The sequence below is a fragment of the Bos javanicus genome, chromosome 21 (assembly GCF_032452875.1).
Source record: "Bos javanicus breed banteng chromosome 21, ARS-OSU_banteng_1.0, whole genome shotgun sequence".
Classification (NCBI taxonomy): Eukaryota; Metazoa; Chordata; class Mammalia; order Artiodactyla; family Bovidae; genus Bos; species Bos javanicus.
Window position 1 is genome coordinate 68880096 of NC_083888.1, and position 27979 is coordinate 68908074.

The window sequence follows — 27979 nt, forward strand, 5'->3', positions numbered from 1 at the left end:
CCCTATGAAATTACCGCCTCATGGCCCGATATTTCACCGGCCAAATTTCAGTATGTTAGTCATCAATTGTTGCCTTACAAATAACCACAAAAGTTAGCAGTTTAAAATGACAAGCCTTTATCATCTCACAGATTCTGTGGGTCTGGGGTCTGGGAGGGGCTTCACAGGACAGTTCTGGCCTGGGGTCTTCAGAGGCTGTGATCACAGTTTTGGCCAGGGCTTGTCCTCTGAAGACTGGACTGGACTGGGGAGGGCGGTCTGCCTCCAAGCTCCCTCACATGATTCTTGGTGGGGCCTGAGCCTCTCCCAGGGGTCCCTGCAGTGTCCTCACCAGGGGGCGGTGGGCTTCCCCACTGCCAGGGGCCGGGAACCGCAGGACAGAAGCTGTGAGGTTTTGATGACTCACTGTCACTGCACCAGCTCCACCTGGGCGTCAAGCCCACACCCGAGGACAGAGGACCTGGGACATATTTGAAAGCACCCCGAGCTGCCCCCATGCCCCTCCCTGACACATGCATGGGGCCCAGAGGCCCGGGCTGGCCCCGAACTCCAAGCCTGCTGCGGGCTTCTGAGGGCACCAGCGTGGGAACCCCGAGGGAGCCGATGAGAGAGAGACCTGGGGTCTGGGGCGCTGAGAGCGCCTCCCGCCCCACGCAGCAGAGAAAAGGGTCCCAAGACAGAGAGCCAGGCCAGCCCCAGAGCAGCAGCTGCGCAGGACGCTGGACGCTGGACGGCTGTCTCCCTCCTGCACCTGTCACTGGGTAGAGCGGAGGACGAGAGGCCGCCCGGGCACGGGGTGGAGCCCCCCGCCCAGCTGGGCCCTGGAGTCAGAGCAGAGGTCTCCCATCCCCCACCCAGAGCCAGGCTGGACTGGCCCCTCTCTCCTGCAGCCGAGACCATGGGTGCAGATGTACTCTGGGGGTTGGGGTAGAGGGGACGGGGTCTGAAGAGACACCTGCCTTCCTGCAGGGAGTCCCGGGGGGCAGGAGGCCTCTCTCCTCCCCATCCAGTGGGGAGAGGGCCAGGAGTCGTCCCTGGACCTCACGAGGGGGGATGGGGGGCCTGAGGAGGGAGCCCGCCCCTCCCCCTGGCTGGAGGCCTGCCCAGCTGCAGGACTCCACGTGTCTCGTGTGGACCCCGGAGGTGGGGACCTGGGCGGGCCTTGATGAGTGTCTGAGAACATGGGGCGTTTGAGGGACCTTGTGGCTTGGCCACTGCCCTGCGTCAGGGACACAAATAGGAACAGCCAGGCGGCTGGAGAGGGGACAGGGCCTGCAGGAGGGGCTGCTCACGTCCAGGGCACAGCTTGAAGCCATCAGTCACTGCCCTGCAGCACTTTCAAGGCACGTCCCATGCATGGTCTTCTTTGCTTGCATCATTTCTGTTGAAAAATTCTGGGTTTTTGTATTTTGTTGCACTTCAAAGCAAGGTAGAGTTTTTTTCCTAAATGCTTTAAAAATTTTTAAATCTCTTTCTAGGAGTCCAGTTACACCCATGTTGGATTTTTGCTGTGTCCTCTATGCCTGTTGTTTTTAGACTTGTTTTTCTCTCCTTGTTCCCATCTGGGTATTTTCTACTTACATAATTTCCATTTCACTAATCCTCTCTTCTGCTGTGTGTGATCTGCTTTTAAAACCATCTATTCAGTTGTTCACAGGTCTTATTCTATGTATTTTTACCTCTTTTTTCCCCCTTCCTGTTTCCAACTGAGTATTTTCTACTTACATAATTTCCATTTCACTAATCCTCTCTTCTGCTGTGTGTGATCTGCTTTTAAAACCATCTATTCTGTTATTCATTTCAGCTATTTTATATTTCAGTTCTACAATTTCCAAATGATTCTTTTACTTTAGATTTCAGTTCTGTGATGAAATTCTCCATTTGTTTCCATTGATTTTCTCAAACATATTAATCAGATTTTAAGGTTCATTCTAATCATTCCGATATTGGTGACCTATGGATTTACATCTGTGATTTTTCTTGGCTTGTGTGAAACTGTTTTCTGGTGCACCTGATAATTTTGGAATAAATGATGGCCACTATGAAGAAAAACTGTGAGGTTCTGGGAGATGCTTTTGTTATTTAGAGAGATTTTCCTTAGGTCAGTCACACAGGTGGGGCCACACTTGATAGAACTCCAAGCTTTACTCCAGGCTTTGTAGGGCTCTCTGTCTTCCTGCTTCTCGGGCACCTTCGGGCAAAGGCGGTTGCGTCAGCGCATCATCTCACCACACTGCACGCAAACAAATCTCGAGTATTTGACAGCAGGTGGCCCGGGGACAGTTTGCTGCAGGGCTTGCACCTGGACAGACATCTCCTCCAGCAACAAAACACAAAGTAACTATAAGGGACTGAAAATAACTGCCTGCAGGCACAGTTAAGCCAAATTAGGGACAACAAGATACAAAAAGACCAAAAAGCCCAAGCCTACTTCTGAAGAGCCAGCAGTAAAAGCAGGGCGTCAGGAACACGGGCTGGGAACTGCACACACCCCCTGCACGGGCGCGCATGCTCAGCTGCTCAGGGGTGTCCGCCTCCTTGCGACCCCAAGGACTACAGCCCGCCAGGCTCCTCTGTCCATGGGATTCTCCAGGCAAGAACACGGGAATGGGTTGCCATGCCCTCCTCCAGGGGATCTTCCTGACCCAGGGATCAAACCTGTGTCTCCTGTGGCTCCTGCATGGCAGGCAGATTCTTTACCGCTGAGTCACTGGGGAAGCCCCAAGCTCCCTAACCAGGGATCAAATCCAAACCCAGGCCCACCACAGTGAAAGCGCCAAGTCCTAAACACTGGACCCTCAGGGACTTCCCCCCGCTTCTAAGTGAACACATGTGTTAGGGCTGACTGTAACCCTGTCCAGAGGCCTGGGAGGCGGGCGCTGCCTCTGTGCTCTCCCTCAGGCTCCCTCCAGGCAGCCCGCATCTCCCGCAGTGGAGCTTGTGCACACATTCCTGACCTGAATTTCTTGTCTGGCCTCTAGTACTTTCTATTGATTAAGGAGGCCAAGAGCCTGGGTGGGTCACACCCAGGTCACACTTGCCCACGTGCGGCAGTCAGCACAGGTAAGAGACCGGGCTGGGCCCCAGGCTTTCGTCACCTGAACATCACCAGCGCTGTGCCCGCGGGCAGGGCCTCCCCTGAACATCACCAGCTCGGTGCCCGCGGGCAGGGCCTCCAAGTCTTGGTCTCGTCCTCTGCATACCAGAGGCGATGGGGCCTCCATCCCAGCACCGCGCCAGGCAGGCAGTGATGACGGCAGACCCCTGTGCTGCCTGTCCCGCCCACCCCCATCAGGTCCACTGGGGGTGGGGCAGTCCGCCGTCCGCCGCAGAAGCCACGGGCCAGCACCCGCATGTCCCACCTCCTGGGTTCCACCCCACCCCACCACGGGCAGAAGGGGGTTCCTTATGTGGCAGGTCAGCTGATCAGCAGTCACCTGCCCACCCTGGATCTCTCTGGTCCCTCCCGGGGATGGGGTGGACAGCAGCCTGACCTCTTTCTACAGCTCCTTCCAGGCCTGAGCTCTGCAGCATGCCAGTCAGCTCCGGAGCCGCAGGCACCTGGGATGGCCTCAGATATGGCGAGCATCAGCAGGAGCAGGAGCGAGGCCGTGGCTGCTGTCTTTGGGGATAGAATCTTTCCAGGTACCGTCTGCTCCACTGTCAGCAGAATCTTCACGAGGGGCGTGCTGAGGGGCCAGGGAGAGGAACGGCCAGCAGCTCAGCAACCTAGGAGTCACCTGGCCTCACCAGGGAAAGCAGTCAACACGACGCGGTTCCTCTGCCGGCCTGGAGGGGCTGGACTTGGCACAGAGAGTCTAAGAGCACCGGGGCTGCTGCACGCTTTGGCCTCGAGACTGCCTTCAGCCAAGGTGTTGCCTCCGCTGAGCACCCTGAGACGCCCCTGAAGGCCTGGTCAAGTGTCACACTCAGGGTCCAGAGCGTCCGAGAGAGGAGCACAGGCTGCCCCGTGTGGCCCCCTGGATGTCCTCACATCTTGAAGCCTCGGTTGTTCCCCACGACCCCAATATGTGTCTCAAGAAGGAAAGGGCCTGGGGCGGGGACCATCGTCCCGGGTAAGAGCAATCAACATGCAATGTGATTAGAATAGCTGGACCTTCTTTTTTTTTTTTTTTAGATGAACCTGTTTTCCAAACCCCTAGTCTACTGCAAACCTTAGTATTATGTATAAACACATAATCTTCCCCAAAGGGGAAGATGCCAACTAGTTACGATTACAGAAAAGCCCAGCACGGCCAAAAAATCAAATAAATAAATAGAATTTTAAAAAATGAAACAATAAAGCGACTCCCTCCACGGCCTGTCGGGGGCTCTCACTGGCCTGCAGCGCCTGGAGTTTTGTTGGCGTCCAGACACTCTCCCGCTTTTCCTCTGTGTTTGTTTTGCTTTCTGTCCTGCGTCTCCCCCTCAGGAGTTTTGTCCTTTCTCCCGGGAGACCGTCGGTTTCCACGCCTGAGCTGGCGTTCCCTCCTCTCTTCCCATCCACCCCAAACCCGAGGGGTCACCAGGTCACTCTGGTCATCCTCCTGCGGCTGGCCGCCCCCCCGCCCCGGGCAGCAGCAGCACACTCCTGGTGCCCTAGACGTCCCTCCGCCACTGACACCAACCTCAGAAAAAGCGGTGTCCCTCAGGTGTCTTCTTGCTCAAAACTGCACAAAGCCTGGCATTTGGGGCCTGCCTCCACTGCCTGGACTTTATTTCTTCTGCTTGAAAAATAATATTGCTTTTCAGTACCAAAATCATGTTTACTAACTGTGAAACATTATAAAAACAAAAATAAATAAAATGCTAAGGAAACCCAGAAGTCATTCCCAGGTTAATCCGGACAGCTCTGAGGTGGAAGTGCACTCGCGGGCACGGCCACTGCTGCGTCCCACGCTCCGTGAATTATCCGGGAACGTCCACTGTTGGCTTCTCTGTTAGGGCCTTGCTATTTACTTTCCTTTTCCAACGTTTAACTCTTTTTTTTCCTTTTAATTTTTGGTTGTGCTGGGTCTTCACTGCTGGGCACAGGTTTTCTCCACTTGAGGAGAGCAGGGACTTCTCTCTGTCACACTGCGCTGACTTCTCACTGCGGCGGCGGCCCTTGTTACAGAGCACCGGTCCAGGACACACAGGCTTCAGCAGCCGTGGCACACAGACTTAACTGCCCCATAGCACGTGAAGTCTTCCCAGACCAGGAATCAAATCTGTGTCCCCTGCACTGACAGGCGGATTCTCAACCACTGGACCGCCGGCGAAGTCCGGCCAACATGGAAGTCTTGTACTGGCTGATTGTGACACAGTTTCCATTGTGGGAACACAGGGAAGTATCAAAATTTAACTGCAGAGGTGCCCCTTATTCTCGGGGCCCAGAACAACCCCTGGTAAGCAGGGGAGGGCTCCTAGGCGTTATCCTGACCCCAGGTGAGCTGTCCATTCAGCTGCACGGCCTGGGTTTCGAGCGTCATACGTGTGCGCTTTCCCCATGCTGATATGGGTGCGCAGTCACCGGTTTCACTGGGGCCTTTATGTTCCACGGGCTGCAAATACCATGTGAACCACAGACGCTGCCATTATTTTCCTTGCACAATTAATACACATTCACCATAAAGAAAATATGAGATAAAGAGAAGCAAAAAAGCAAAGCTCAATCCACTGAACTCTCTCCAAAGAGATAATTTCTTAACACTTCGGATTCACTTCTAACCTTCTGTGTTTCCCTCGTACATTGAGAGGTCCTTTACATGTATAATCACTTACGTGTAAATATATATTTTACATGTACATGCATTTGCACACATGTTTTGTTAACCAAATAGGATTGTATTATGCATTCTCTTTTAAGCCATGTTTTAACTGACCGTTTCGCACAGCTGTATGTTCCAAGGGGTAGCTGCGCGGCGGCTGACCTGACATCGCCTGGCTCTGCCACCCTGGACTCGACTCCAGGCTTCACTCTTAGAAGTCTCGCTGGCTGGGCGCCCAGCATTCAGACTCCACAGGTCAGAGGTGACCCATGAACCGCTCACCTAGGTGGCCGCAGGGCAGTGCCACTCGCAGCGTCCTGGGCTCCTGCTCCCTCCCCTGAGGTCCCCCCAGAGCTGGCCTGATGCAGCCCCTCTGGGGCAGGGCACCCACTTCCTGCCCGCACCAACACAGGGTCCCGAGGTCCGCTCCTTTAACTCTCAGCACAGAGTAGGCGTCTCTGTACGGGAACTTCAATTCCAGGGATGCCAGCCAACCTGCCCCCATCTTCTGGAACACCTTCTCTGTCTGCATGGCGATTTGTAGCTGTAGGTGGCGATTATGCACCCAGGGTCCCACCCTGGGCCTACCCTATACACGACAGACGTTCTTCTCCCATTTGCCTTTTGACTGTGCTGACAGCGGAATTTTGGTGTTGGAGACAGTGCGCATCTCCAGGTCCACAAACAAGCACTGCCCAGCTGCCAGCGAGCGACCTCCTCGAGTCTGTGCTCAGAGAGTCCCCTCGAGTCTAGAGGCTGCTGTGCCGTATTCGAGGCTCTTTACTTTGTCGTCCACCTGGGTTTCACGCTGACGCTATATGTATATACGTTTATTTGTTTGTTTGGCTGCACCAGATCTTATTGCAGCTTCACTGTGGCATAGGAGCTCTTAGTTGCTGTGTGTGAGATCTCGTTCCCTGACCAGGGATCGAACCCCCACAGTGGAGCGCGGTGCCTTAGCCACTGGCCCACCAGGGAAGTCCCCACTTCGGTGCTTTGCGCAGGGGAGGCTCACACCTGATGCTCTAGCAAACAGCCTGGAGAAGAGCCATCCTCCCGCCTGCTCTGGGCTACCGGCTGCCTCTTGGACCCTTGCCGTGACAGGCGTGCTCTGACCACGGCCACCACACGAGACCCTGAAATACTGGCTAGGACAGCACCCACCCCCCCCAAAAGCCTGCTGGTCGTGGTGCCCGCAGCCTTGCCCTCCTCTCCTGGGCCTTCTGGGCAGCAGCCCCCAGGTTTACATTTGCCCCTGCAGCTGACCCGCGACAGGGCGGAGCAGCCACCGTAGTCACCCCGACTCCCGCGTGAGAAGGCCCAGGACTGTGTCTCAGGCACAGGCTCATGTTTGTTCTTCCAGCTGAAGTTCAGTGTCGGTGTTTTAACCTCTGTAGCAGTCAGAGGTCTCCAGAGACACGGACGAGGGGCATGTGTGCCCCCAGGGAGGTTTATTATGAGGACTTGGCTCCTGTGATGACGGAGGCTGAGAAGTCCCATGAGCTGCTGTTTGCAGGCTGGGAACCAGTAAGCAGGTGGTGTCACCCCAAGTCCGGAGGCCTGAGGACCCGGGGACTGGAGATGGGATGACACCAACTTAACGCTGAGGCAGGTGCAGAAGGGCAAATCCCACCTTCCTCCACCTGCTGTTCTATCCAGACCCTCAGCCGATGGATGAGCCCCATCTGCCCTGGGGAGGCACCTGCCATGGGGAAGCCCACCCACCCTGGGGGGCTGGAGCCCCACCCACCCTGGGGAGGCCCTCCTGAACTGGGGGTGCACCTGTGTTACTGAGACCACCCGTTCCACTGCTGAGCTCACCAAAAACCCCCTCACACACACCCAGAAACTGCTTAACCTGGGCACCTGTGGCCAGTCGGGTGGACACAAAATTACCCGTAGGTCCCTGCAGTGACCGTCTGGGGCCTGTCCATTTGTGGGGACCACTTGATGAGCCCCTCCCAAAGAAGACTTCCCCCCAGCATCGTGGTCCACACACGTAGATACGCCTTTACATATGGGAAGCAATTTTTCCATAGACCAGGATGAGCAGGGATGGTTTCGGGACGACTCAAACACATCATGCACTTACCACGCTCTTTATTTCTAATCTAATGTCGCCGCTGATCTGACAGGAGGTACTGGCCCGCGTCCTGGAGGTCCACAATCAAGCGCACGCTCCTAGCTTCTGCTGGAAGGCAGGGAAATGGGGTCTCTCCTCTCGGGGCCCTGTGTTCAGTCACAGACTGAGAGCTCTGTCCCTCTGGAAGAGGAAAGGAGAGATTCACGTTGTTTTATTGTCTGCTGTTTCTGGGGATGAACAACAAACACCTCTACATCCTATAGCCTGTAACAGTCTCAGTTCTGCTGAGTTATAGCACTTTTCCCGGCTCTTCTCTCACATTTTCTCAGGATATAACCAAATTCTATTAATACTGATGGCATAACTTCTTCCTCCCTTCCTCTAAAACATGAGCTCTTATGAACGTCTTAAGGACTAATCTGACCACTTTAATGGGTTGCCACATATATGCTTTCCCACATACATGATGTTGGCCTAAACCCCTACCCTAAATGGACACCTATGTAAACAGGTTGTACTATATCCAAATCACAGAATGCTATGCATGCTCAGTTGCCCAGTCGTGTCTGACTCTTTGTGACCCCACGGATGTAGCCCAGCAGGGTCCTCTGTCCATTGGATTTTCCAGGCAAGAATACTGGAGTGGATTGCCATTCCCTTCTCCAGGGGATCTTCCCAACCCAGGGATCAAACTCAGGTCTCCTGCATTGCATCTATAACCATCTGTCCCAACGGTTAGATAGCATCACAGACTCAATGAACATGAGTTATGAGCAAACTCTGGGAGATGGTGAAGGATAGGGAAGCCTGGCAGGCTGCAGTTCACGGGGTCGCAAAGAGTCAGACACGACTGAGTGACTGAAAAACAACTCAGGAGATGGATGCTGGGCGCCACCCTGGCCACGAAGCTCAGCCAGGGTGTACATCTTGTGTCTGAATCTCTACCCCTATGTTGAATACCAATGGCTGGAGGGCCAGGGCTGCCCTCGAGCTGAGTCCATCGTCCCTGTGGCTCTTGGGCCAGGTAAGGGCCGTCCCACCTGCCTGGAGCGCCTCAGACAGGCCTCCCCTTCAGGGTTCCCAGCACCACAGCCCTGAGGGGTGAGGGCGCATCTCCCTGGCCATCCTGTCCTCTGCCCAGCCCGCTGTCATTTCCCGTCTTATCCCAGTGATGGTGCCTCTGCCCCACCACAACCTCCACCCACAGGCCTGGATGGGACACAGGTCACGTCAAGGGGGCTCTGCGGGGAGCTTGGGCCGGCCAGGGTCTTGTTCCCCCTCCGTGAGCGGCTTCCCAGCACCGCCCAGGGGAGAGGAGATGCCGCCAAGCTGCGGATTGGAGCGGGAGGGAGCCGTCCAGCTAAGCAGGTGCCTGGGTCCTGCAGGAGGCGCTGGCTGCTCACCTGACCGGCTGGAGCCGCTCCAAAGACCACTAGGCCGAGGAGCACGCCCGCCTCCTCTGAGTCTGCGCTCCCGGGTTTGCGGGCTCTGGGCGCAAGAAGACGCGCCGCGGGGTCCGCACCCAGAGGGGAGTTTCTTGCCGGCAGGGGCCGCGAGGCCTCCCACGCCTGGGGCGATTCATTTTAAGTCAGAGTGAACTGACGGATGAGTTTCCAAGAGCCAGCGGCCCAGAGGGCCCCATAGAAAAGCGAAAGCCGGGGCTGGCCGGCGCAGGGACCCCCAGCGGGTGGGATCGCACCAAGGCGGTTGCCAGCTGCTACGTGGTCCTGTCTTCCTGCATCGGGGCTTCCAGCCTGTGGGCGTCCTAGCACGCCCTTTGGAAAGCCGAGGCCTTAAGGCATTTGAGAACCTTGGCAGGCAGGTGGCGCACTGTCAGAGTCTCAGCACAGGGGTTCAGGGTGCCCTCCTGGGACCTCAGTGCTCTGGACAACCGCGTCCTCCAGCTGCCTCCTGAGCAATGCCACCCCAGTCGTCCAGAGAGGTTCCTCTTTAGCCAAGTTCCTGTTTTACAGAAACAGCCATCCGAAAGGAGAGTGGCGCTCCCAACATTAGTGTGTGTGTCAGGGGCGGGGAGTGTGAGGCTGCGCCACCCCGAGGGGCGTCCTCCCAGCCTTTGGGGCACTCACCCTACGGCACACAGTCTAGTCATTTTCGGATACAGGGAATGATGATGCATGGGACGGGTTCTGATGAGGAAGTGACTCTGACCCCAAAGTGAGATGTCCACTTCTCTGCAACACCACCACCACCATTTTGGTGTCCATATGGTCCCACCATTTATAAACAGAAAATGTAAACAGAGCCACAGATAGAGGGCACACAGCACCCTTCTAGTCTCCCTCCCCACCTCGCAGGAGGAGTTAAGCGTTTCCCTGTCATGGTTATCAGGGCAGCTCCGGACCAGACTGTGTGAGCCCACACCCTGGCTCCTCCCACCAGGGACTGCATAACTGCCTGTGCCTCAGTGTCCCCATCTGTAAAATGGGGATGGGACAGAGCTGTTTGGTCCACGAAGAGCTCACAGTGGTGCTCGGTTTAGACGCAGGGCACGGCTGGTATTGAGCCCCCTCATCTATGGTTTAGTCACCCCAAATTTCCTCACTCGACCCCCAGGTACAGTCCTCTCCTGGGTGAGATGTCAGTGCACACAGACACGACGTGTCAGGTGGCCCCTTCATCTCAGGCCACTGCACCTCTCACTGCCTGGCACCACCACAGGCTGAACACTGAGGTCAGCGGGCCCCTGTCCTCACAAGGGGCTGCGGCACGGTCTCTGGACGTCCCCTCCCCCACCTCGGAGGTATGAGACCCGCGGGCACTCTCTGCCTGGCAGGAGCCACAATGTAAGACAATACCCAGTCAGCTGGCCGGGGACAGCCAGCCCCGCGTGGCTCTCAGCTGCACCCCACCAAAGGCGCAGGAACATGTGGGGAACACAGGTTCTCTTGTTCTCTCTGAAGTGCCACCCCGGCTTTAAGCAGCCACAGCTGTTTGCAGCTCCAGAGAGGGAGTCAGAGCTGGAGGCGAGCTCTTACAAAGTGGGGGAGCCAGCGTGGGGCCCGCTGCAGGAGAAAAGAGCTGACAGGGGCGCTGGAGGGTAAACCCCAAGGGCGAGTCGGTTTGCTGGGGCTGGGCTTGTTTCAGCAGACAACGAGACACAGACAGGAGCGGGGAGGAAAGCAGCTGTGCATACTGTGACTACAAAGAAGCAGAAGAGATGCCAGAACAGCTTTTCCTAAATCTCAGCAGCAGGATCTGGTGACTGACCAGAACCGCAGCCAAGAGGAGGGGGGAGGGGACCCCTCCTTGGGCCCCCAAAACGAGATGCTCTTTTCGAGGACCTTTCCTGACCTCCGCTGCCCCGTTGGCCCAGTGGGCAGCTCTGGTCACTGCCTCCTTGTCTGGGTCCCTGAGTTCACTGGGAGCCCCACACCAAGGGCCGCCTCTGCTCCGACATTTGTTCTCCAGTGTCATCTGTAAAAACCGCAGAAAGGGCACTGCTGGATAATAAGGAGGGTGAGGCAGAAAGAGGACACTCCAGAGGGGATTTGTGGAGGAGCACATCGAGCCCCTGGGCGCCCCAGTGCTCCCGCGGGCAGCAGCTCGGGGTGGGGGAGGGCGATGCGGCTGGCCCCCGCAACCCCGGTGTGCCGGGTCCACGTCCCGCCCAGGCGATCCGCGGGGGCAGTCAGGGCGGGGGTGGGCGCGAGGGGACGCCGGGGGCACAAGGCGGATTCGCGGGGTGGGCGAGCCTCCGGAGGACTCCAGGGGGCCTGGCGGGTGGTCCACGCAGTCGGGGCCGAGGACACGGGGCACGGCAGGGAAAGGGGGGTCGTCAGGGGACGCGGGGAGAGCGTGGGAGCGGGCAGACTCAGGGATGCGTAGCTCTGGGGGTCGGGGACTCGCGGAGGCCGGGCCGGGGGCTGTGGGGCTCAGGGTCGCGGGCGGATCCTGGGGTCTCTCCAGCCCCTCCCTGCCGCTCCCGGGGGGCGGGGCGCGGCGCTCTGGGCGGGGCCTGTGCGCAGGCGCGGGGGCGCGCTCCCGCGGGCCGCGGGCAGGGGGTGGGCGCCTTCTGGGTCGCCGGCGGGAGGGGGCGCGCGAACCTCACTTCCGGTGAGCCCTCCGCGCGCCGTGATTGGGCACGAGTCGGCGAGAGCGCGCGCGCCCAGCCAATGGGCGGCGGCGGCGCGGCCGGGGGCGGGCGCGCGCGGCGGGCGCGCGCGCGGGCGGGGCGGGGCGGGGCGGCCGCAGCCTGGTCGCCGCCCGCGGGCCTGTCCGACGCCCGCCCGGCCGGCCCCACCGCCCGGCAGCCATGTGACCGCGCCGCCGCCCTCCGCGCGCCCGGCCCCCCCGCCCGCCCGCCGCGCGTCCGCGGCCCGGCCGCAGCCCAGGCCGCCGAGGGAGCGGCGGGGGCCGGCGCCATGGCCGAGCGGGGCCGCCTTGGCCTGGCCGGCGCGCCCGCCGCGCTCAACACGCCGGTGCCCATGAACCTGTTCGCCACCTGGGAGGTGGACGGCTCCAGCCCCAGCTGCGTGCCCAGGTACGCCGCCCGCCCGCCGCTTTGTTCCCGCGCGCACCTGCCGGCCCCTGGGACCGGCCCCCGGGGACCTCGCGCCCGGGCCCCCGCCCGGGCCTGCACCCTCGCCCGGCCTCCCGGGACCTGCACACCGGGCCCGCCCAGCGGGCCGTGCACCGGGACCGTACACCCTGGGGTCCCCGCTTGGGACCGACCACCCTGGGACTCCCACCGGCGGCCTGCCCCGGGGGCCGTCCGCTCCGGGATCCCCACCCCGGGCCGTGGCCTTGGCGCCCCACGTCGGGCGCGCGCTTTCTTTGCGCGCGAACCCGGACGCGTGGATGGTCCCTGAGGTCTCGGTCCAGTGCAGCCGAGGAAGCGGCGCCGGCTTTCTCAGGCCCCGCGCGGTCCCCCGGGCTCTCGCGGGCGCTCACCTGGCTCGCGCACGTCCGGCATCCTTGCACCTGCCTACCGGTGCGGTGCCGGTGGAGTTGACTTAGGGTGTGGTGTCTCCTCTCTCCACCGGGTACCATAGATTTCCTTTTGCGTCCGGCCACACTGTCACGCCTGAGTGGCCTGGGAGTCACTCTCGGGGTGCGCAGTGTCCAGAGGACACACATATCTCGAACCACAGCTGTACTGCTTCGTCCTTCGTCCTTCTGAGGGTCTGGCCCTACCCCTCTATCCTGCTGGCCGGAGTGTCCGCCCTTTCTGTGTTTGCTCTGTGCTTTGTAATTTGGGGACTTTCCTGGACATAAACACTGCTCCTTGCATCATGCCATCGCCAGAGACGCTGCCCTCTTTACTTGGTGGGGAAGCGTCCTGTCCCCAGCAGTACAGCTGGAGGAGGCTCACCCACGGGGCAGCGCTGTGGCCAGCCCCTGCTTCTCCTGCCAGCTGGAAGCTCTGTGGGTTTTTTCCCAATCAGTGGTCCTTCCTGAGGAAGCTCCCAGGCTGACGGGGAGAGAGACAAGAGTCATGCCAGGGCCTGGTTCTGCAGTGGACACCAGGCCACGAGGGCTGCGGGCGGGCAGCCAGGAAGAGCTCTCCCTGGGGAGACCTTCCAGCAGGACTGGAGGACGTGGCCGTGTGTGTGGAGGGGTGCGCTCTGCCGCGGTGCCTTCAACAGGTGTGCAGGGCAGGTGCTGGGCACGCAGAGGTGCCGGGGTGCCCTCCAAGCGCGGGGCCCGCAGCTCAGGGTGTGGCTGTGCCCAGTGGAAGACTGGGTGCTTCCCGGCCTCTGTGGGCCTCTGGGAGGGTGGGGTGTTCACAGGACGTCTGCCTGCTTGCCTCCTCTCTGGGAGGTCTCACCTGCCCAGGCCTGGTCTCCACCCTCCTCTCTCCCATCTTGGCTTTGGGCCCAGTGTCGGGTCATGCTGGACCCCTCCCCCCCACAGTGCTGCTTCTCTCTGCTGTCACTGTCAGCACCACCCCCACCAGACCTCTTGCTCTCCCTGGGGGCACAGATGCCCCCCTCCTGGCATGTACATACACCCTTCCTCCCCCCAGAGCTAGGAGTGCAGCCTGCCTTTCCTGCACCTTTCAGCAGCCTCCTGGGGCTCTGAAAAGACCACTGAGGTTTTAACCAGAGTGAGGAGGGGGAGGCGGCGGGGGTCTGGGGCATGGAGCTGGTCTAGGACGCCCACCCTGCTGTGTGTGTGTGGGGAGGGGCGGGATAGGGGGTGGGGCTAGGCAGCGCCAGGGGTCGGGGTTCCACAGCTCTGCGGGGGCTGGGGGGGCAGGGCAGGCAGGGTTGTTCTGTGGGCGTGGGGCCCAGCGGCCGTAGGGTGGGCAGGCACAGAGCATCCCTACCCGTCCCAGCGCAGCCCTCCCCACGGGTGCTGCTGGCCCCACTGCCCTCCGGAGCCGGCAGGCTGTCCACCCTGCCTGTTTGGAGACTGGGCGCAGAGGCGCTGCTCTGACCGTGTGCTCGGCGCGCGCCCGGTTCTGACCGCTGGAGCTGCCGGCTGTGGGTGCTTGCTGGTCCCGATGAGACAGCGGTGCGTCTTCGCTCTGTCTGGGCACTGTGGCTGGCCCCCGGTTTGGACTAGTGATGCGCCCACCCTGGGCCTTCTCACACTGGCAGTAGCGTTTGGGGGGGGGGCGTGTGCTTGTTGTTACTACCAGGAGGCTTCCCGGAGCGGCTGTGCCAGCTCACCCCCACTGGCGTCCCCGCTGCTCTGCATTCTTGCCAGCACTGCCTGACTTTTAATCACTGCCAATCTGGTGGGTGTGAAATGGTATTGTGGTTTTAATTTGAATTTCTCTGATTACTGATGTAGGCCACTTGTACTTCCCCGTCAGCGAAATTCTTGTTCATTTCTCTTGCCAGTTTTTTCCTCCTGCTTTATCCCCCGACTTGAGCCTCAGTGGGTTTTTAAGGGCTAGTAATTCCTTTTCAGCGCTGTGTTGAAAGCACCCTCTTCTCTGCAAGGCCATGCTGCCACCCAACAAGGTGCGCCTGGTGTTGGCCTTGGTCTAGTCCTGTGGTCTGTCCTCCCCAGGGCTGTTGGGAGAGCTCTCTGCTCTCCCTGGGAGCTGGTGCTTGGTTTCCTGGATTTCCTTGGGGGCACAGACCACACCCCCTGCAGTGACCTTCAGCCCTGGTGTCCCGCTGCCCCTGCCCCTGCGGGGATTCCCTGAGCAGCCTCCTGCCGCACTCCCCACCCACCCCTCCACCCGCTTCAGTGGGGTCTCGGGCATTTTGAACCCTTGTACTCATCCCCTAATTTTCCGTCCCGTTGAGGTTTGTGAGTTGACGTCACAGGGTCAGATCTCTGCAAGCTTACTGAGTGCTCACGTTCCTGTGCACCCTCCTGTCGGCCTCCTCTGCCTGGCTCACCCTCCGGAAGGGGCTGCAGCTGGAGTGTAAGCTTTGGCGTCTGCGTGCTGGGTCCGCTGCAGCCCACGGCAGGGCGAGTGCCAATTGCCCGGGCCGTGGCCGCCCTGTGGGCCACGTGCCCCAGGCGTCGCCTGCCTGCCATTCTGTGCGGGTCCTGTGTTAGCCCGTCTTTTCACCTTCAGCCACTTTGGAGGCTGCACTGGGTTTCTCCGTGGGGGCGCGCCGGGCGCTTGTAGTGTGCGGGCGCTGGGTGTGATCAAACACGCAGAGCCGGATGTCGTCCTGCTCCTTTCCCTGCTGATGTGGCTCTTCCAGCATTAAACCTGCCTCTCCCTCTTGGAAACATAGCGGTGTGCCAGCGTGCTGGTGCCCTGGTCCCCTTCCCGCAGGCAGGCAGATGGCATCAGACTTTGCTCAGGACTTCGCATCTCTGCCTGGGGTGTGTAATCTGCTCATCCGCTGCCCTTATCCGATGTTGATGCCAAGACACCTGCAAAGTGAGCTGACCCACGCGTGTCTGTGCGAAGCAGGAGTTGTTTGTTCCCTGAACGTCCAGGCAATGGTGAGATTGCCGGTCAGGGGACCTGACTCCAGGTTGCTTTGGGCCAGGGGTAACTCCTGACTTGACCGCTTTAATGGTTGTAGGACCCCCATCCCTGCCTTTCAGTTAGCTTTAGAAATACATTTTTCTGTGAATTTGTCCATTTTTTCCTGATTTTCAACTTGGTTGGCAAAAAGTTGTCCCTAATGTTCTTTTTCTAAAAAAGTGCCTGCAGGACTTGTAGAGCTGTCCCCTGTGATCCCTCCCATTGACCGAGTGGGTGGGCGTCCACGCGCTGATCCATCTCACCAAGGGTCCATCAGGTTCCTTTTTAATGAACATTCACATCTTCCTTCCTGTTTACGCTCTTTGTTTTCGTTTCGTGTCCGTGTTCTCATCTCTTAGGATGGATACGCGGCTCCTCCTTTTCCCTCCTTTCCTTCTGTGCTCAGTTTTCTAATCACTCGTGTTTTCATTTGCCTTTGGCCTCGCTGGGCCCTCGTTGCCGTGGGGGCTTCCCTGGTTGGGGTGTGCGGGGCTCCTCTGCACCACGGCGCGCGGGCCCCTCTCTGCAGTGGCCTCTTCTGGCGCCCAGTGCGGGCTTAGTCGCTGAGGTGCTCAGGCTTAGTTGGCCCGCAGCAGGTGACATCCTCCCAGACCAGAGATCAAACCTGTGTCCCCTGCATTGGTAGGTGGATTCTTAACCACATAAGCAGGGAAGTCCCTTTTGTAAGATTTTAAAGCTGCAAAATAAGTAATGTTTTGACTGCATTTCACAAGCTTTTATGTGTAGAGTTGTTGAGTTTAAAATCTTCAAAAGATGTTCCGTTTTTCCTTCTTTAACGTGGTGGGATGGATATCTCAGAGTTTCTTCACATCCAGACTTCTTCTCTTATTTTTCCATTGGTGAGTTCATTTCTTCTCCTTTGATTGTTTCTAACTTACTTGTGTTGTGGTCACAGAGGGTGGTCAGTGTGACACCAGGTCCTCAGAATGTTAGGACTTCCTCTGGGGCTCCGTTTGAAGCCAGCGTCCATGCATGCTCTGCTCGTCCTGAAAAGGGCCTTGTGTTTGGCACTTGGTGGTGCCACGTCTGATGCCTGTCCCTGTGGGTCACGCTTGGCTTATAGTGTCTTCAGGTTTTTTACCTTTCTTGTCTACTTGGAAAGCACAGAAGAGTCTCCGAGCCTGGAGGGGGTTGTCTGTTTCCCCCGGAGCTCTGTCTTTAGATCACACGGCTGCGGAATCACAGGCCCTGAGTGGTCAGGGCTGCCCGGCACCCAGCGGAGCTTTTCCTCCAGACAGACTTGGTGACAGTGTAGCGCTCCGCTGTCTGTTGGAAATACCTGCCTGCTCTATCTTTCCCCACCTTGTTGCTTTAAACTTTCCTGTGTCCTCACAGGTTGGCTGTGTGTTTTTTATTTGGCACCATCTAGATTTCGTTTTCATTTAATCTGACAGTCTTTATTTTTCAACCAGGACGTTCAGTCCACTGTTATTTGTCTAAGTTACTGATAGTTGGGTTCACGTCTGCCACTTTATTTTTGTCCTTATCATCCTTTTATTTTCTAAGTTTCGCTTTTTCATTGTGCCTTACTGTGCATGGGTTTTCCCTTCTTCCATTTCTTACTAGTTTGAAACTTGTCACTATTTCTAGTCCTTACGTGGTTACCGTGTAAATTGCACGCTTGCTGTTGTGGTTTGGACTTAACCGTACATTCTTTTCCTGAACAACAGGGACCTTAGACCACGTGAGTCCGACCTGTCGCTCCACGTCTGCGTGCTTTCGTGTGGAGCATTTTAACGTCTTTTTAAGCCCGTATGAGATTATTGTTATTACTTTCTATTGTTAATAGTTGATTAATCTCAAAACTCACCACTTTTTTATTCTTTTTGCATCTCAGAAGTGTGAAGTGAAAGTCGCTCAGTTGTGTGTGACTCTTTGCAACCTCATGGACTCTACAGTCCATGGAATTCTCCAGGCCAGAATACTGGAGTGGGTAGCCTTTCCCTTCTCCAGGGGATCTTCCCAACCCAGGGATTGAACCCAGGTCTCCCGCATTGCAGGCAGATTCTTTACCAGCTTGCCACAAGGGAAGCCCAAAAACACTGAGGTGGGTAGCCTATCCTTTCTCCAGTGGGTCTCCTGCATTGTAGGCCAATTCTTTACCAGTTGAGCTACTAGAGAAGCCCCATCTTCCCTCCTCTTTCTGTCTGAAAGTACATCTTTAGGCTTCTCTTCAGTGAGGGTCTGCAGATAACTCACATTCTTTCAGGGTGTCTGAGATGGTTTCCACTGTCCCAGAGGGTGTCCTGCTGGTTGTGGGGTCCCAGGTGGCGTCTCCCCAGCGTGGCTCTGTTTGGCTCTTGTGAGGTCAGCGTCAGTCGGGTGTGACTGGCTTGAAGGTCTGTCCTTTCTCCCCGGTGGCTCTGTGGTCATCTCTTTGGTGTCCAGGGGAGGTTTCTCTTGTGTGCCTGAGTTGGGGTCACTGGGCTCTGGGGTGGGTGGTTCTCCTGAGTTGGGGTCACTGGGCTCTGGGCGAGTGGTTCTCCTGAGTTGGGGTCACTGGGCTTTGGGCTCTGGGGTGGGTGGTTCTCCTGAGTTGGGCTCACTGGGCTCTGGGCTCTGGGGTGGGTAGTTTTCCTGAGTTGGGGTCACTGGGCTCTGGGCGGTGGTTTTCCTGAGTTGGGGTCACTGGGCTCTGGGCTCTGGGGTGGGTGGTTTTCCTGAGCTGTGGTCACTGGGCTCTGGGGTGGGAGGTTCTCCTGAGTTGGGGTCACTGGGCTCTGGGGTGGGTGGTTCTCCTGAGTTGGGGTCACTGGGCTCTGGGGTGGGTGGTTCTCCTGAGTTGGTCTCGCTGGGCTCTGGGCTCTGGGTGGTGGTTTTCCTGAGTTGGGCTCACTGGGCTCTGGGCTCTGGGAGGGAGGTTCTCAGGACTCCCGGGAAGTCCTCAGGCACTCTCCTCTTCCCAGCTCTCCCCTTGCCTCTGGACTCGGTGGACGTGCGGTTGCCCTCTCCTCTGGCATCACAGACTGGCCGCCGGGCAGGCTCTGCTCCTCCCTGTTTCAGCGGCCAGTCCTCAGTCCTCCTCCCTGCGGAAACGTGCCCATGCGGCTTGGCACCCCAGCCTGCAGGAGGGCCTGCAAGCGGGTGAGATGGGCCATCCCCTCCGCTGGCAGAGCCGTGATGGAGCGGTGCTGGGCAGGTGCCTGTGGCTGAGCATGAGGCCGAGTTTGGAGTTCCTGGGAGGCCGTGGATCTGTTTGGTGGGCATGGATTTAGCTGGAGGCTGAGGCGGGTTGGGTGTGGGTGGGGTCGGGAGGGCAGGTCGGGGTTGAGAGTGGGCTGGGCTTTTGGGGCTCTTAAGAGGCGAGAGCTGCACTGAGGGAGAGACCGGGGCTTGTGACCTCAGCCGTCTGAGCCTGTGGACTGTGGTCTCAGGGGGAGGCCTGGCCCCTTGCTGCGGTCACCACCTTTCCTGCCCCCACGATGGCAGTGTCAGGCCCCGTGCACACCTGGGCGGTGGGCTGCTCCCCCAGCAGGTGGCAAGGAGGGCTCAGCGCCGAGAAGTGCTGCCTTTGAGGGTGAGTGTGGACGGAGGCAGCTGCTTGGGGCAGGTGGTGCCTCCCGTGACGCTTTGTTCCGGGCAGTCAGCTGCATGGGCCCCGCTCACGGGCACACTGCCCTTCCTGTCTTCCCAGGATCCAGGCACCAGCCCTGGCTCCCCCTCCCCACAGCGAGGTGGGTGAGGGGGGCCTCGGTGCGGGTGGACGGGGCCAGGGTCTGCCCCAGAGAGCAGTCTGGAGAGTTGGGGGCTCTGCACGTGGAGACTCCAGTTCGGGTCTTGGGGATCCCTCGGGAGCCTGAGCGTCACTTGCTGTGGCCAGAGTGACCCATGGCCACCGAGGTAGGGGTGCTCGGGCAGGTGGGTGGCAGGATGGGACCCTCTGAGGCCGTGTCCTGGCACCGCTGCCCAGCCAGACCCCACCGGCCCGGCGTGGCCCCTGCGGGCACGGCCTGGGCCCGTCGGACATTGCAGTCCGGCCCCTGGGCTTCCGGCCTCGGTGGGAATTGGCTCACAGCTGTTCCTGCCGGTGCTGGGTATTTTGGGCTCCAGGATACGGAGGGCGGTGAGTGCGTGAGCTGCTGGCTCCTCCCAGCACCTGTGCCTGGTGCCCGACAGTGGCCGAGAGTGGACCCAGAATAGCGCGGGCATCTGTGGAAGCTGAGCCCCGTTCTGCCCCCACGCGGCCTCGGCTGGGGGGCTTTGCGGAGGCCAAGGACGCGTCGCGAGGACCTCCCTGCCTGTGAAACGGGGTTTCTAGTGACGCTCTGTGTACTCCACGTGGCCCCCGCCCGCTGCTGTGCCCCCGGGGTGAGAGGTTCGTGTCCTCTGGGCGCCCCTCAGTGTGGTGGGCACGCAGCAGCCACTCTGCCGGGCTGGTCTTTCTCCCCCTTGGAGGTCAAGCCGAGGTCTAGGGTCTCCTGCATGGTCAGGCCAGCCTGGGTCCTGACAGCACCTGGAGCTGCGCGGTGACGGGGACGCTGTGCACGGGTCTGCCCTTCTTCCCGTTGGGCCCGCGGCAGCTGGCCGGTCCCCACTGCCCCACTGGCCTTCCGTCCTCTCCCCAGCCAGGCCACGGCGCCTCCCTGCTGCGGGGCCGCCCCCAGCTCCGTTCTCAGGAGGCTGCTCCTGGTGGCCTGCACCTTTGTCCCACTGGTGGGGCGTGGGGAGGCAGCGGAGGGGCTGGGACAGGTGAGGTCTGCAGGAGGGGCTCCTGTCTCCAGCAGCGAGGGCCCCCAGTGCAGAGTGGGGCGCCCTGGCCTGGCCTTTTCTGCTCAGGCAGACATGCCGGTCTCTCAGCCTAGTGGCCGCACGTGTCCAGTCTCCCATCCCGGCTCTGTTTTCAGCATTCGTGGGGTGATTCCTGCCCAGCACGGGCAGCCCTGTATGCGCTCGAGGCCTGAGCAGAATCGTGTGGGCTTGGGCGTTGCTGCCCTCGAAGGCAGAGCACTGTAGGCGGGGGTGCCCCTCGGAGGCACTGCCCTTTGCCCAGACGTGGCTGTGACCTTTGGTGGCCTGGGTTCCGGCTGCCTCTGCCCCAGGCCACTTGAACAGGCCGCGTGCCACCTCCTGTTGGCACTGGGCTCCTTTGTCCCCGCCTGCTTTGTCTGTGGGGCACGCGTCCCCATCCGAACAGTGGTGACGCCCCCACAGGGAGGCCCTTAGTGAGGAGCCGTGGACCCACAGCAGCTGGGACCTCGGGCCCGTCTCTTCCCAGAGCCTCGCTGCCCAGCCCTGCAGCCACCCTCGAGGCGATGGTGCCATATCTCTGTTGGGTGGTGGCCAGTCCAGACCTTTCTGCCTTTGCATGCAAAGGGATGGGATGGGATGGGCTCTTCCGTCACAGTTTGCATTCCGGGGCCTTAGCTTGGGTTCCAGATGTTCTGCTCCATCTGGTTGCGACGTGGTTTAAGTGCTGTCACGCTCTGGCAGGTGAGTGGACCACAGTCACCACCTTGAACCGTGTGCCCTCCTGCCAGCCCAGCTCTGGTGGGAGACGAGCTGTTTGTGGAGCGTGTTCACAAATACCGTTGCTGTCCACGTGGTGCTGGGGTGCACACCAGCCGGCCCCCCCAGAGGAGTGTGGGTGGGGCGGGGCCCATCTGGCAGCTGGTGAGGGGGCTCCACTCGGCATGAGCCCCCAGGAGGCTTTCCGGGGTGGGGCTCGGGAAAGGCTGAGTGTCCGGCGCTGATGCCTGAGACGGTGGAGGTCGTCTGGGCCCGTTACTGCCAGCCGAGGCCTGCCCGGGGTGGGGCTGTCATGGAAGGCTTCAGGGGTCTGTTAGTGAGTGACTGAGTTGGGGGGGGCTGCTGCACCCTCGGGGCCATGCTGGGGTCACCACAGCCACAGTGTCATGCTGGCTTTGGGGTGATGGTGGAGGTTGTTCCAGGGGAGCGCTGGCACAGAGGGGGGACCCCCCCTCCCCCGCCTCTGTGGGCAGAGGAGCAAGTCTGTAGGGAACCCACGGTGAGCCTGGCTTTTCTGACCTTGGTCCCCTTTCACAGCCTCCTCCTGGGCACCAGCTCCCCGGAGAGAAAGCTGGCCGCCCTCCCCAGGGCCTTGGGCTTGGCTCAGCCAACGGCCAGCGCTCCATCTGCAGAGGCCACACCAGCCGCTGCTTGGGACGGTCATCGGGGGCTGGGGCGCCCTGTCCTGCACGTGCTCTGGGCCCGATGGGAGCCCAGAGCTGCCGTCCACACGTGGAGGAGGCTCTGGGGCCGCCCACGGGCAGGGGGCCAGCTGCGTAGGCCCCACTGGGCCCTCCTGCTGGAGACGGCTCCTTGGGGGGCCCAGTGGGGTTTCCCGTTAGGTTATTTGCAACAGGAGTAAAGAGATGGGAATAAAGAGGAGACGTGTTGGTCAGACCTTTGAGGAGAGCACTTTCCAGTTCCCTTTTGGAGGAGAGCAAACGCAGTCTTCCTCAGGGCCCGCGACACAGCCCCGGTGACTCGGATCAGTGAGGCTCGGTACAGCGGGCTCCTCTGGGGCTTGACTGGGGGTCTGCAGGCTGACCTTGCCCCCACCCCCGTCAGGTGGCCTGGCGCTGGGCCTGTGCGTGCTGCAGAGCAGCGGCGTGCCGGCCAGGCCTCTGGGAGGCGCTGTGGGTCGTGGGGGGCCCAGCGCGGCTGCGGGCTGCACCCCCCCCCCCCCCCGGCCCTGCCGGCCCCTGGCTCTGACGCGCCCCTCCCCCCACCTCCACACCCCTGTGGCTGGCGCGCAACTCCATTGACGTTGGGGGATTGCCTGCGGTGTCTGGGCGTCCTGGGACTGGGTTGGCTGGTGGCCCAGGAGGGACACTGGGCGTCCAGGGGTGTCAAGGGTGTGTGGACCCCCCGCTCACCTGACCCTGGGGCTCTGGGGCCTGGGCACCTCCTAGGGACTGCTGCAGGGCAGACGAGCAGAGACAGAGCCTGCACTCGCTCCGGGGGCTTCTCTGTGGCTGCGTGAGGTCTAGGTGGGCCAGGGGACACCTGCAGCGCCTTCCCACAGATGCGGACCAGGTGAGCAGCAAGGCCTGGCGTGCCTCGCTGAGAACGAGCCTGCGGGTCCATGGTGCGTTCTCTGGGTTCATTCCCCAGGAGCAGGCGCACCTGGCACCCCGTCTCAGGGGGAGACGCAGGCTCACGGAGCAGGGCAGGGGCCCTGCGGTGGGAAAAGGGAACTTGTCGTGAAGCACCCCAGGGTCCCGGGGCCCCTCTGTGGAGGACAGGCCGTGAGGTGGGGCCCGTGAGCAGATAACAGTGGTGGCTTCACGCCAGGCAAGCGGGGGCCCCGGGCTGACCCTGGGTCTGTGGTGAGAAGCGGCCGAGCCCGGGGCCCCCGCTCAGTGACCCTGCTCTCCCCTGGCTTCAGCCCTGACAGGCCGTCCCCCTCCCAGATGGAAGGCAGTGGTGTGGCTGAGAAGGGGGATGGACCCGGGGTGCCAGGACACAGAGCAGAGGGCAGTCATGCCGCACGGCAGGGCCGAGTGGTTCCAGGAGGGCCGGTGCAGCGGACTGCAGAGGGGACGGGGCCGGGGGGAGTGCCCTTGGCGGGGGGCGCGGTGGGGGACCTGGTGCCGTGATGGAGGGGCTGGGGGGCAGTGGGGGGTGCCATGATGGGGGCCCTGAGGGGGAATTTGGGGGGGTGTGCCGTGATGGGGGCCCTGGGAGGGCAGTGGGGGGACAGGGTGCTGTGATGGGGGGCCAGGAGGGAGCAATGGGGGGTGCTGTGATAGGAGCCCTGGGAGGGCAGTCGGGGGATGGGGTGCATGATGAGGGGCCAGGAGGGAGCAATGGGGGGTGTGCCGTGATGGGGGCCCTGGGGGGAGTAATGGGGGGGTGCCGTGATGGGGGCCCTGGGGGGAGCAGTGGGGGTGTGCCGTGATGGGGGCCCTGGGAGGGCAGTGGGGGGACGGGGTGCTGTGATGGGGGACAAGAGGGAGCAATGGGGGGTGCCGTGATGGGAACCCTGGCAGGGCAGTTGGGGGGGATGTGCCGTGATGGGGGTGCTGGGAACCTCTTGTGAGAAGCTGCTCTTCTCGGGTGGCCCTGCTTCGCAGCAGTGATGGAGTGAGTGAGGCTGGGGCTGTGAGGTATCGGTCCAGGGAGGAGGGGGTCCCCGGGAAACCGGGGGGCTGGACGTCTGTGTCTCAGACCTGCATGGCCATTTGGTGCCAGGGGTTCTCTGGGGCCATGCCCTGTGTCTCTGGTGCAGAGTCTGGGTGAGTGGGAGCCCCAGGAGGGGCCTGAGGAGGGCACACGGGCTGACGATGGGTCCAGTGTGGGGGTCTGAGCGGAGGTGGAGGCACGGCACCTCCTGGGGCCGGGCGGTGCAGGGCGCTCGTGGGCATCTGTGGGACCCTGGGCGCACTGCGTGGGCGTCACTCCAGCTCAGGTCACGGCGGGGACGGGCTGCCCCCCCCCCGCCTCCGACTCCCCGTTGGGTGCTGGGCTCAGGTCACGGCGGGGACGGGCTGCCCCCCTGCCTCCGACTCCCCGTTGGGTGCTGGGTGGGACGGGCTGCCCCCCTGCCTCCGACTCCCCGTTGGGTGCTGGGTGGGACGGGCTGCCCCCCCGGCCTCCGACTCCCCGTTGGGTGCTGGGTGGGGGCCCGCAGCACCCCTGCTCTCCCACTGGCCCCTCCTGAGCACGTGGGGACCTTACAGTGTGGGGCCCTGTCCCCCTGGCCTGGTCCCAGACCCCTCCTCACAAGGGATCAGCCTCCACACGCCCGCCCCCCCAGCTGACGTGCTCTGGCCCTGCACCCTGGGACGGGGGACCCTGGGGGCGGCTCTGACCTGCTTGTGATAAGCCGCCCGCCAGTGGCTCCCCGCGGGGCGTGTGTGCTCTGGCTGCTGGGAAGCACGTCCGGAGTCTGGCTGCCTGGGGTCTGCTGCCACCTGGTTGCTTCCTCCTCCCTGGGACCCCGTGTCTGCCCGGCTCTTGGAGGAACTCTCGTCTGAGGGCCACTTGGACGCCCTGCTTCCTCCCGTCTCTAGTTCCCTTCCTGGACAGGGCCGCGCCCTGCAGTGTCCAGTGCCGGCCCCGAGTGCAAGGGCCAGGCGGGCACTCCCAGGGCCCAGGGGCACCCCTGAGCGGAAGCCCTGCCTTTGCTGAGCCCTCTGGGCGGCTGTGGGGGGCCCAGTGGACGCCGCACCCAGCCCTTGGTGGGGGCCTACTGGGCTCCCTGGGGGAGGCATCTCAGCAGGAGCCTCAGGGCACAGGCAGGAGGAGGTGTGGGTAGAGGAGCCCTGGGTATGGGTTCCGGGCTCAGCGTCCTGCTGGACCACAGCCCGGTGACACCCCCTGCCCCCGCCCCCACCAAGCTGGGGCCATGACTCCTGAGTGAGTTCAGTCCTGGGCACACCTGCCTGCTTGGGGCAGAGGGGAAGTCCTCCTAGGAGACTCGCACCCCATGTCCACCGTAAGCTCAGCGAAGCACCCCGATGTGCGGCTTGGACCCCAGGCCCCTAGTTCTCAGGCTCTGGGGCTTGGACCCCAGGCCCCTAGTTCTCAGGCTCTGGGGTTTGGACCCCAGGCCCCTAGTTCTCAGGCTCTGGGGTTTGGACCTCAGGCCCCTAGTTCTCAGGACGCTGGGGCTTGGACCCCAGGCCCCTAGTTCTCAGGTTTGGGGGCTTGGACCCCAGGCCCCTAGTTCTCAGGCTCTGGGGCTTGGACCCCAGGCCCCTAGTTCTCAGGTTTGGGGGCTTGGACCCCAGGCCCCTAGTTCTCAGGCTCTGGGGCTTGGACCCCAGGTCCCTAATTCTCAGGCTCTGGGGCTTGGACCCCAGGCCCCTAGTTCTCAGGCTCTGGGGCTTGGACCCCAGGCCCCTAGTTCTCAGGCTCTGGGGCTTGGACCCCAGGCTCCTAGTTCTCAGGTTTTGGGGCTTGGACCCCAGGCCCCTAGTTCTCAGGCTTGGACCTCAGGCCCCTAGTTCTCAGGACGCTGGGGCTTGGACCCCAGGCCCCTAGTTCTCAGGCTCTCAAGGCTGGAGGCCCAAGGCCACGGTGCCCGCAGGTTGGTTCAGTGTGTCTCTCTGTTGTGTCCTCACAGAGGGGTCTCGAAGGAGCCCCCTGCAGTCCCTCCACAAGGGCGCTGACCCCCTTCACCAGGGCCCCACCCTCCGCCCTCATCATCCCCAGAAGTCCCTTCTGACAGCATCATGTAGTCTCACGTGGATTTAGGGGGAACCAGAGTCAGAGAAGGCAATGGCACCCCACTCCAGTACTCTTGCCTGGAAAATCCCATGGACGGAGGAGCCTGGTAGGCTCCAGTCCGTGGGGTCGCTAAGAGTCAGGCGCGACTGAGTGACTTCACTTTCACTTTTCACTTTCATGCATTGGAGAAGGCAATGGCACCCCACTCCAGTATTCTTGCCTGGAGAATCCCAGGCACAGAGGAGCCTGGTGGGCTGCCGTCTATGGGGTCGCACAGAGTCGGACACGACTGAAGCGACTTAGCAGTAGCAGCAGAGTCTGCAGCCCCTCTATGCCCCAGAGTCCTTGCGGCGCTGGAGCCTCCGGGCAGGGGGCCGCAGCGGTGTGTGCTGGGAGAGGCTGGGTGTGCCCCCAGCCTGGACCCGCGCCTGTCGGGTGTGAGGACCAGCTGCTGTGAGACGTCAGAGAGGCCTGGGCCCCCGCCCTGCCCTCTGGCTCCCGGACCCCTTCTCATCTGACCTGGAGCCCCCTGACCACCCCAGACAGCCATATCCCACAGCTGGCAGGGCAGGGTCTCTCCTCCCGGGAGCCGGCCTGAGGCGGGGGCGGGGCCTGAGGTGGGGGCTGAAAGTGGGGCGGGGCCTGAGGGCGGGGCGGGGCGGGGCCTGGGCGGGGCCCACAGCTGCCGTTCTGGGGGAGCCTGTCACCGAGGACCGTGCTGCCTGGCCTCGGGGTCCCCAGAGCCGACTGTGGGGAAGCCCAGGGTCGTCGCTCTGAGCCCTGGGGAAGCCGGATGCTAAAGGGGCTGGGACGCGGGCCCCTCCTCACCGCCCCCATGGGAGGTCCCGCCGGGGTACGGTACAGGCCGGTTCTGAGTACGTGGCTGGAGGCGGCCGTGGGCTTCAGCCGGTGCAGGCAGCGCTCCCGGCCCGCTGGGCTCGCGGTCCCCATGTGAGTCTTGCTACCTGGAGGTGGCCTCCTGCGCCACTGATCTGGCCCTGAGGTGCCTGAGGTGCCCAGCTCGCCTCCACGCCCCACGTCCCTTGCTGACCGTGCCGTCCCCCCAAGTAATGCTGCTTGCCTATAGGGACGTGCTGGGCTCGGGCTCTTCCTGACAGGGCCCCTTTGCCCTCACGCCCGGGGTCTCTGGTCGTCACGGCCCACGGATGGGTCCGGATGGCCTTGTTGCTCGCTGGGCACAGGCCCCATGCTGAGATGGCGCTCCGGTGTCTGCCCAGCCCCTTGGGGGCCTCCCGGCTTCGGACATGGGTGCTCTCTCTGGATGGCTGGGCCTATGCGGCTTCTGCGCGGCCCCTATGCCTGTCCGGGCCATCCTGCCACAGCCGGCTCCTCCTGTGCGTGGCTCCTCTGACTTTACACCCACCGCCTGGTGCCCCGGCCCCCATGGGGGCAGCCTGTGCTGCGGCAGGAAATGGGGCTCATGGTGGCCCCTGCCAGGGCCCCGGCCTTGGTGCTGAGGTGCCTGCCTGCCCCTCGCTTCCTGCAAGGCCATCCCAGCCCCACGACAGCAGGCAGGGAAGCGGAGAAGGCACCTCTGACCTTCTCTCCTGATTAGCAGGAAGCAGCCGCGTCCTGAGGCCTGGGCACCGGAGACAGCCGACCTGGGCCAGCTAGAACTGGCAGTCGCCTCCGGCTGGAGCAGGCAACCAGCACTCGGGTGCAGAGGGAGCTGGACACTGCCTGAGGCTCCTGGCCCCGGCCCCGCCCTGGACTGTCCTGAAAGTAAGCGCCTCGGGGCACCCACGCTGCCCGTGTGCACCTGCAGCCTGAGCCCCCAGGGCGCTGCCTGTGGGCCTGTCCTGCCCCCGGGCTGGCCAGTCCCCAGGGTTCAGGCCGGGCCTGGGGTTGCCGGCCACTGCAGGGCCCCAGCCCCCACTGGGGCAGACAGTGACCGTGCAAAGAGGCTCAGCCCCTGGGGACAAAAGGCCCCCTCGTTTTCCCTCCCACTTACGCACAGTCAGTCCATTTGGGGCCACAGAGGTAGCCCCCCAGGTGGCCGCGGCTTGACTGCTGTGGTCTGAGTGCCGGAGGCGAGTCCTCCTGGGAGGCCAGCCCGGCACT

At 61.5% G+C, this 27979-nt stretch overlaps 2 protein-coding genes across 8 annotated transcripts in view; one reads left to right on the plus strand and one right to left on the minus strand.

The window, feature by feature from the left end:
- Positions 1-5573: 5573 nt before the first annotated feature.
- Positions 5574-13455, minus strand: LOC133234682 (uncharacterized). The gene is made up of 2 exons (XM_061395589.1): positions 12745-13455; positions 5574-8013 (listed from the first exon to the last, which is right to left on the minus strand). Exon 2 carries the CDS (start codon positions 7785-7787, stop codon positions 6762-6764), a length of 1026 nt encoding a protein of 341 aa, XP_061251573.1. The 5' UTR covers positions 7788-8013; positions 12745-13455; the 3' UTR covers positions 5574-6761.
- The window catches only part of PACS2 (phosphofurin acidic cluster sorting protein 2), a 64546-nt gene continuing 48724 nt past the window's right edge, over positions 12158-27979 (plus strand). For 3 of the 7 annotated variants that reach the window (XM_061395583.1, XM_061395584.1, XM_061395585.1), the window contains exon 1: positions 12162-12334. In XM_061395583.1, coding sequence (XP_061251567.1) covers positions 12216-12334 — 119 coding nt within the window. In that variant the 5' untranslated portion in view covers positions 12162-12215. Of the gene's footprint in view, positions 12335-27979 lie in introns of all 7 variants that reach the window. The other 4 variants (XM_061395582.1, XM_061395587.1, XM_061395588.1 and 1 more) reach the window with 3 other exon arrangements.

What these genes read in the sequence shown, in the direction of transcription:
- LOC133234682 (XM_061395589.1), bottom strand. Translation starts at nt 7,787, where the DNA reads ATGGAAAAATTGCTTCCCATATGTAAAGGCGTATCTACGTGTGTGGAC.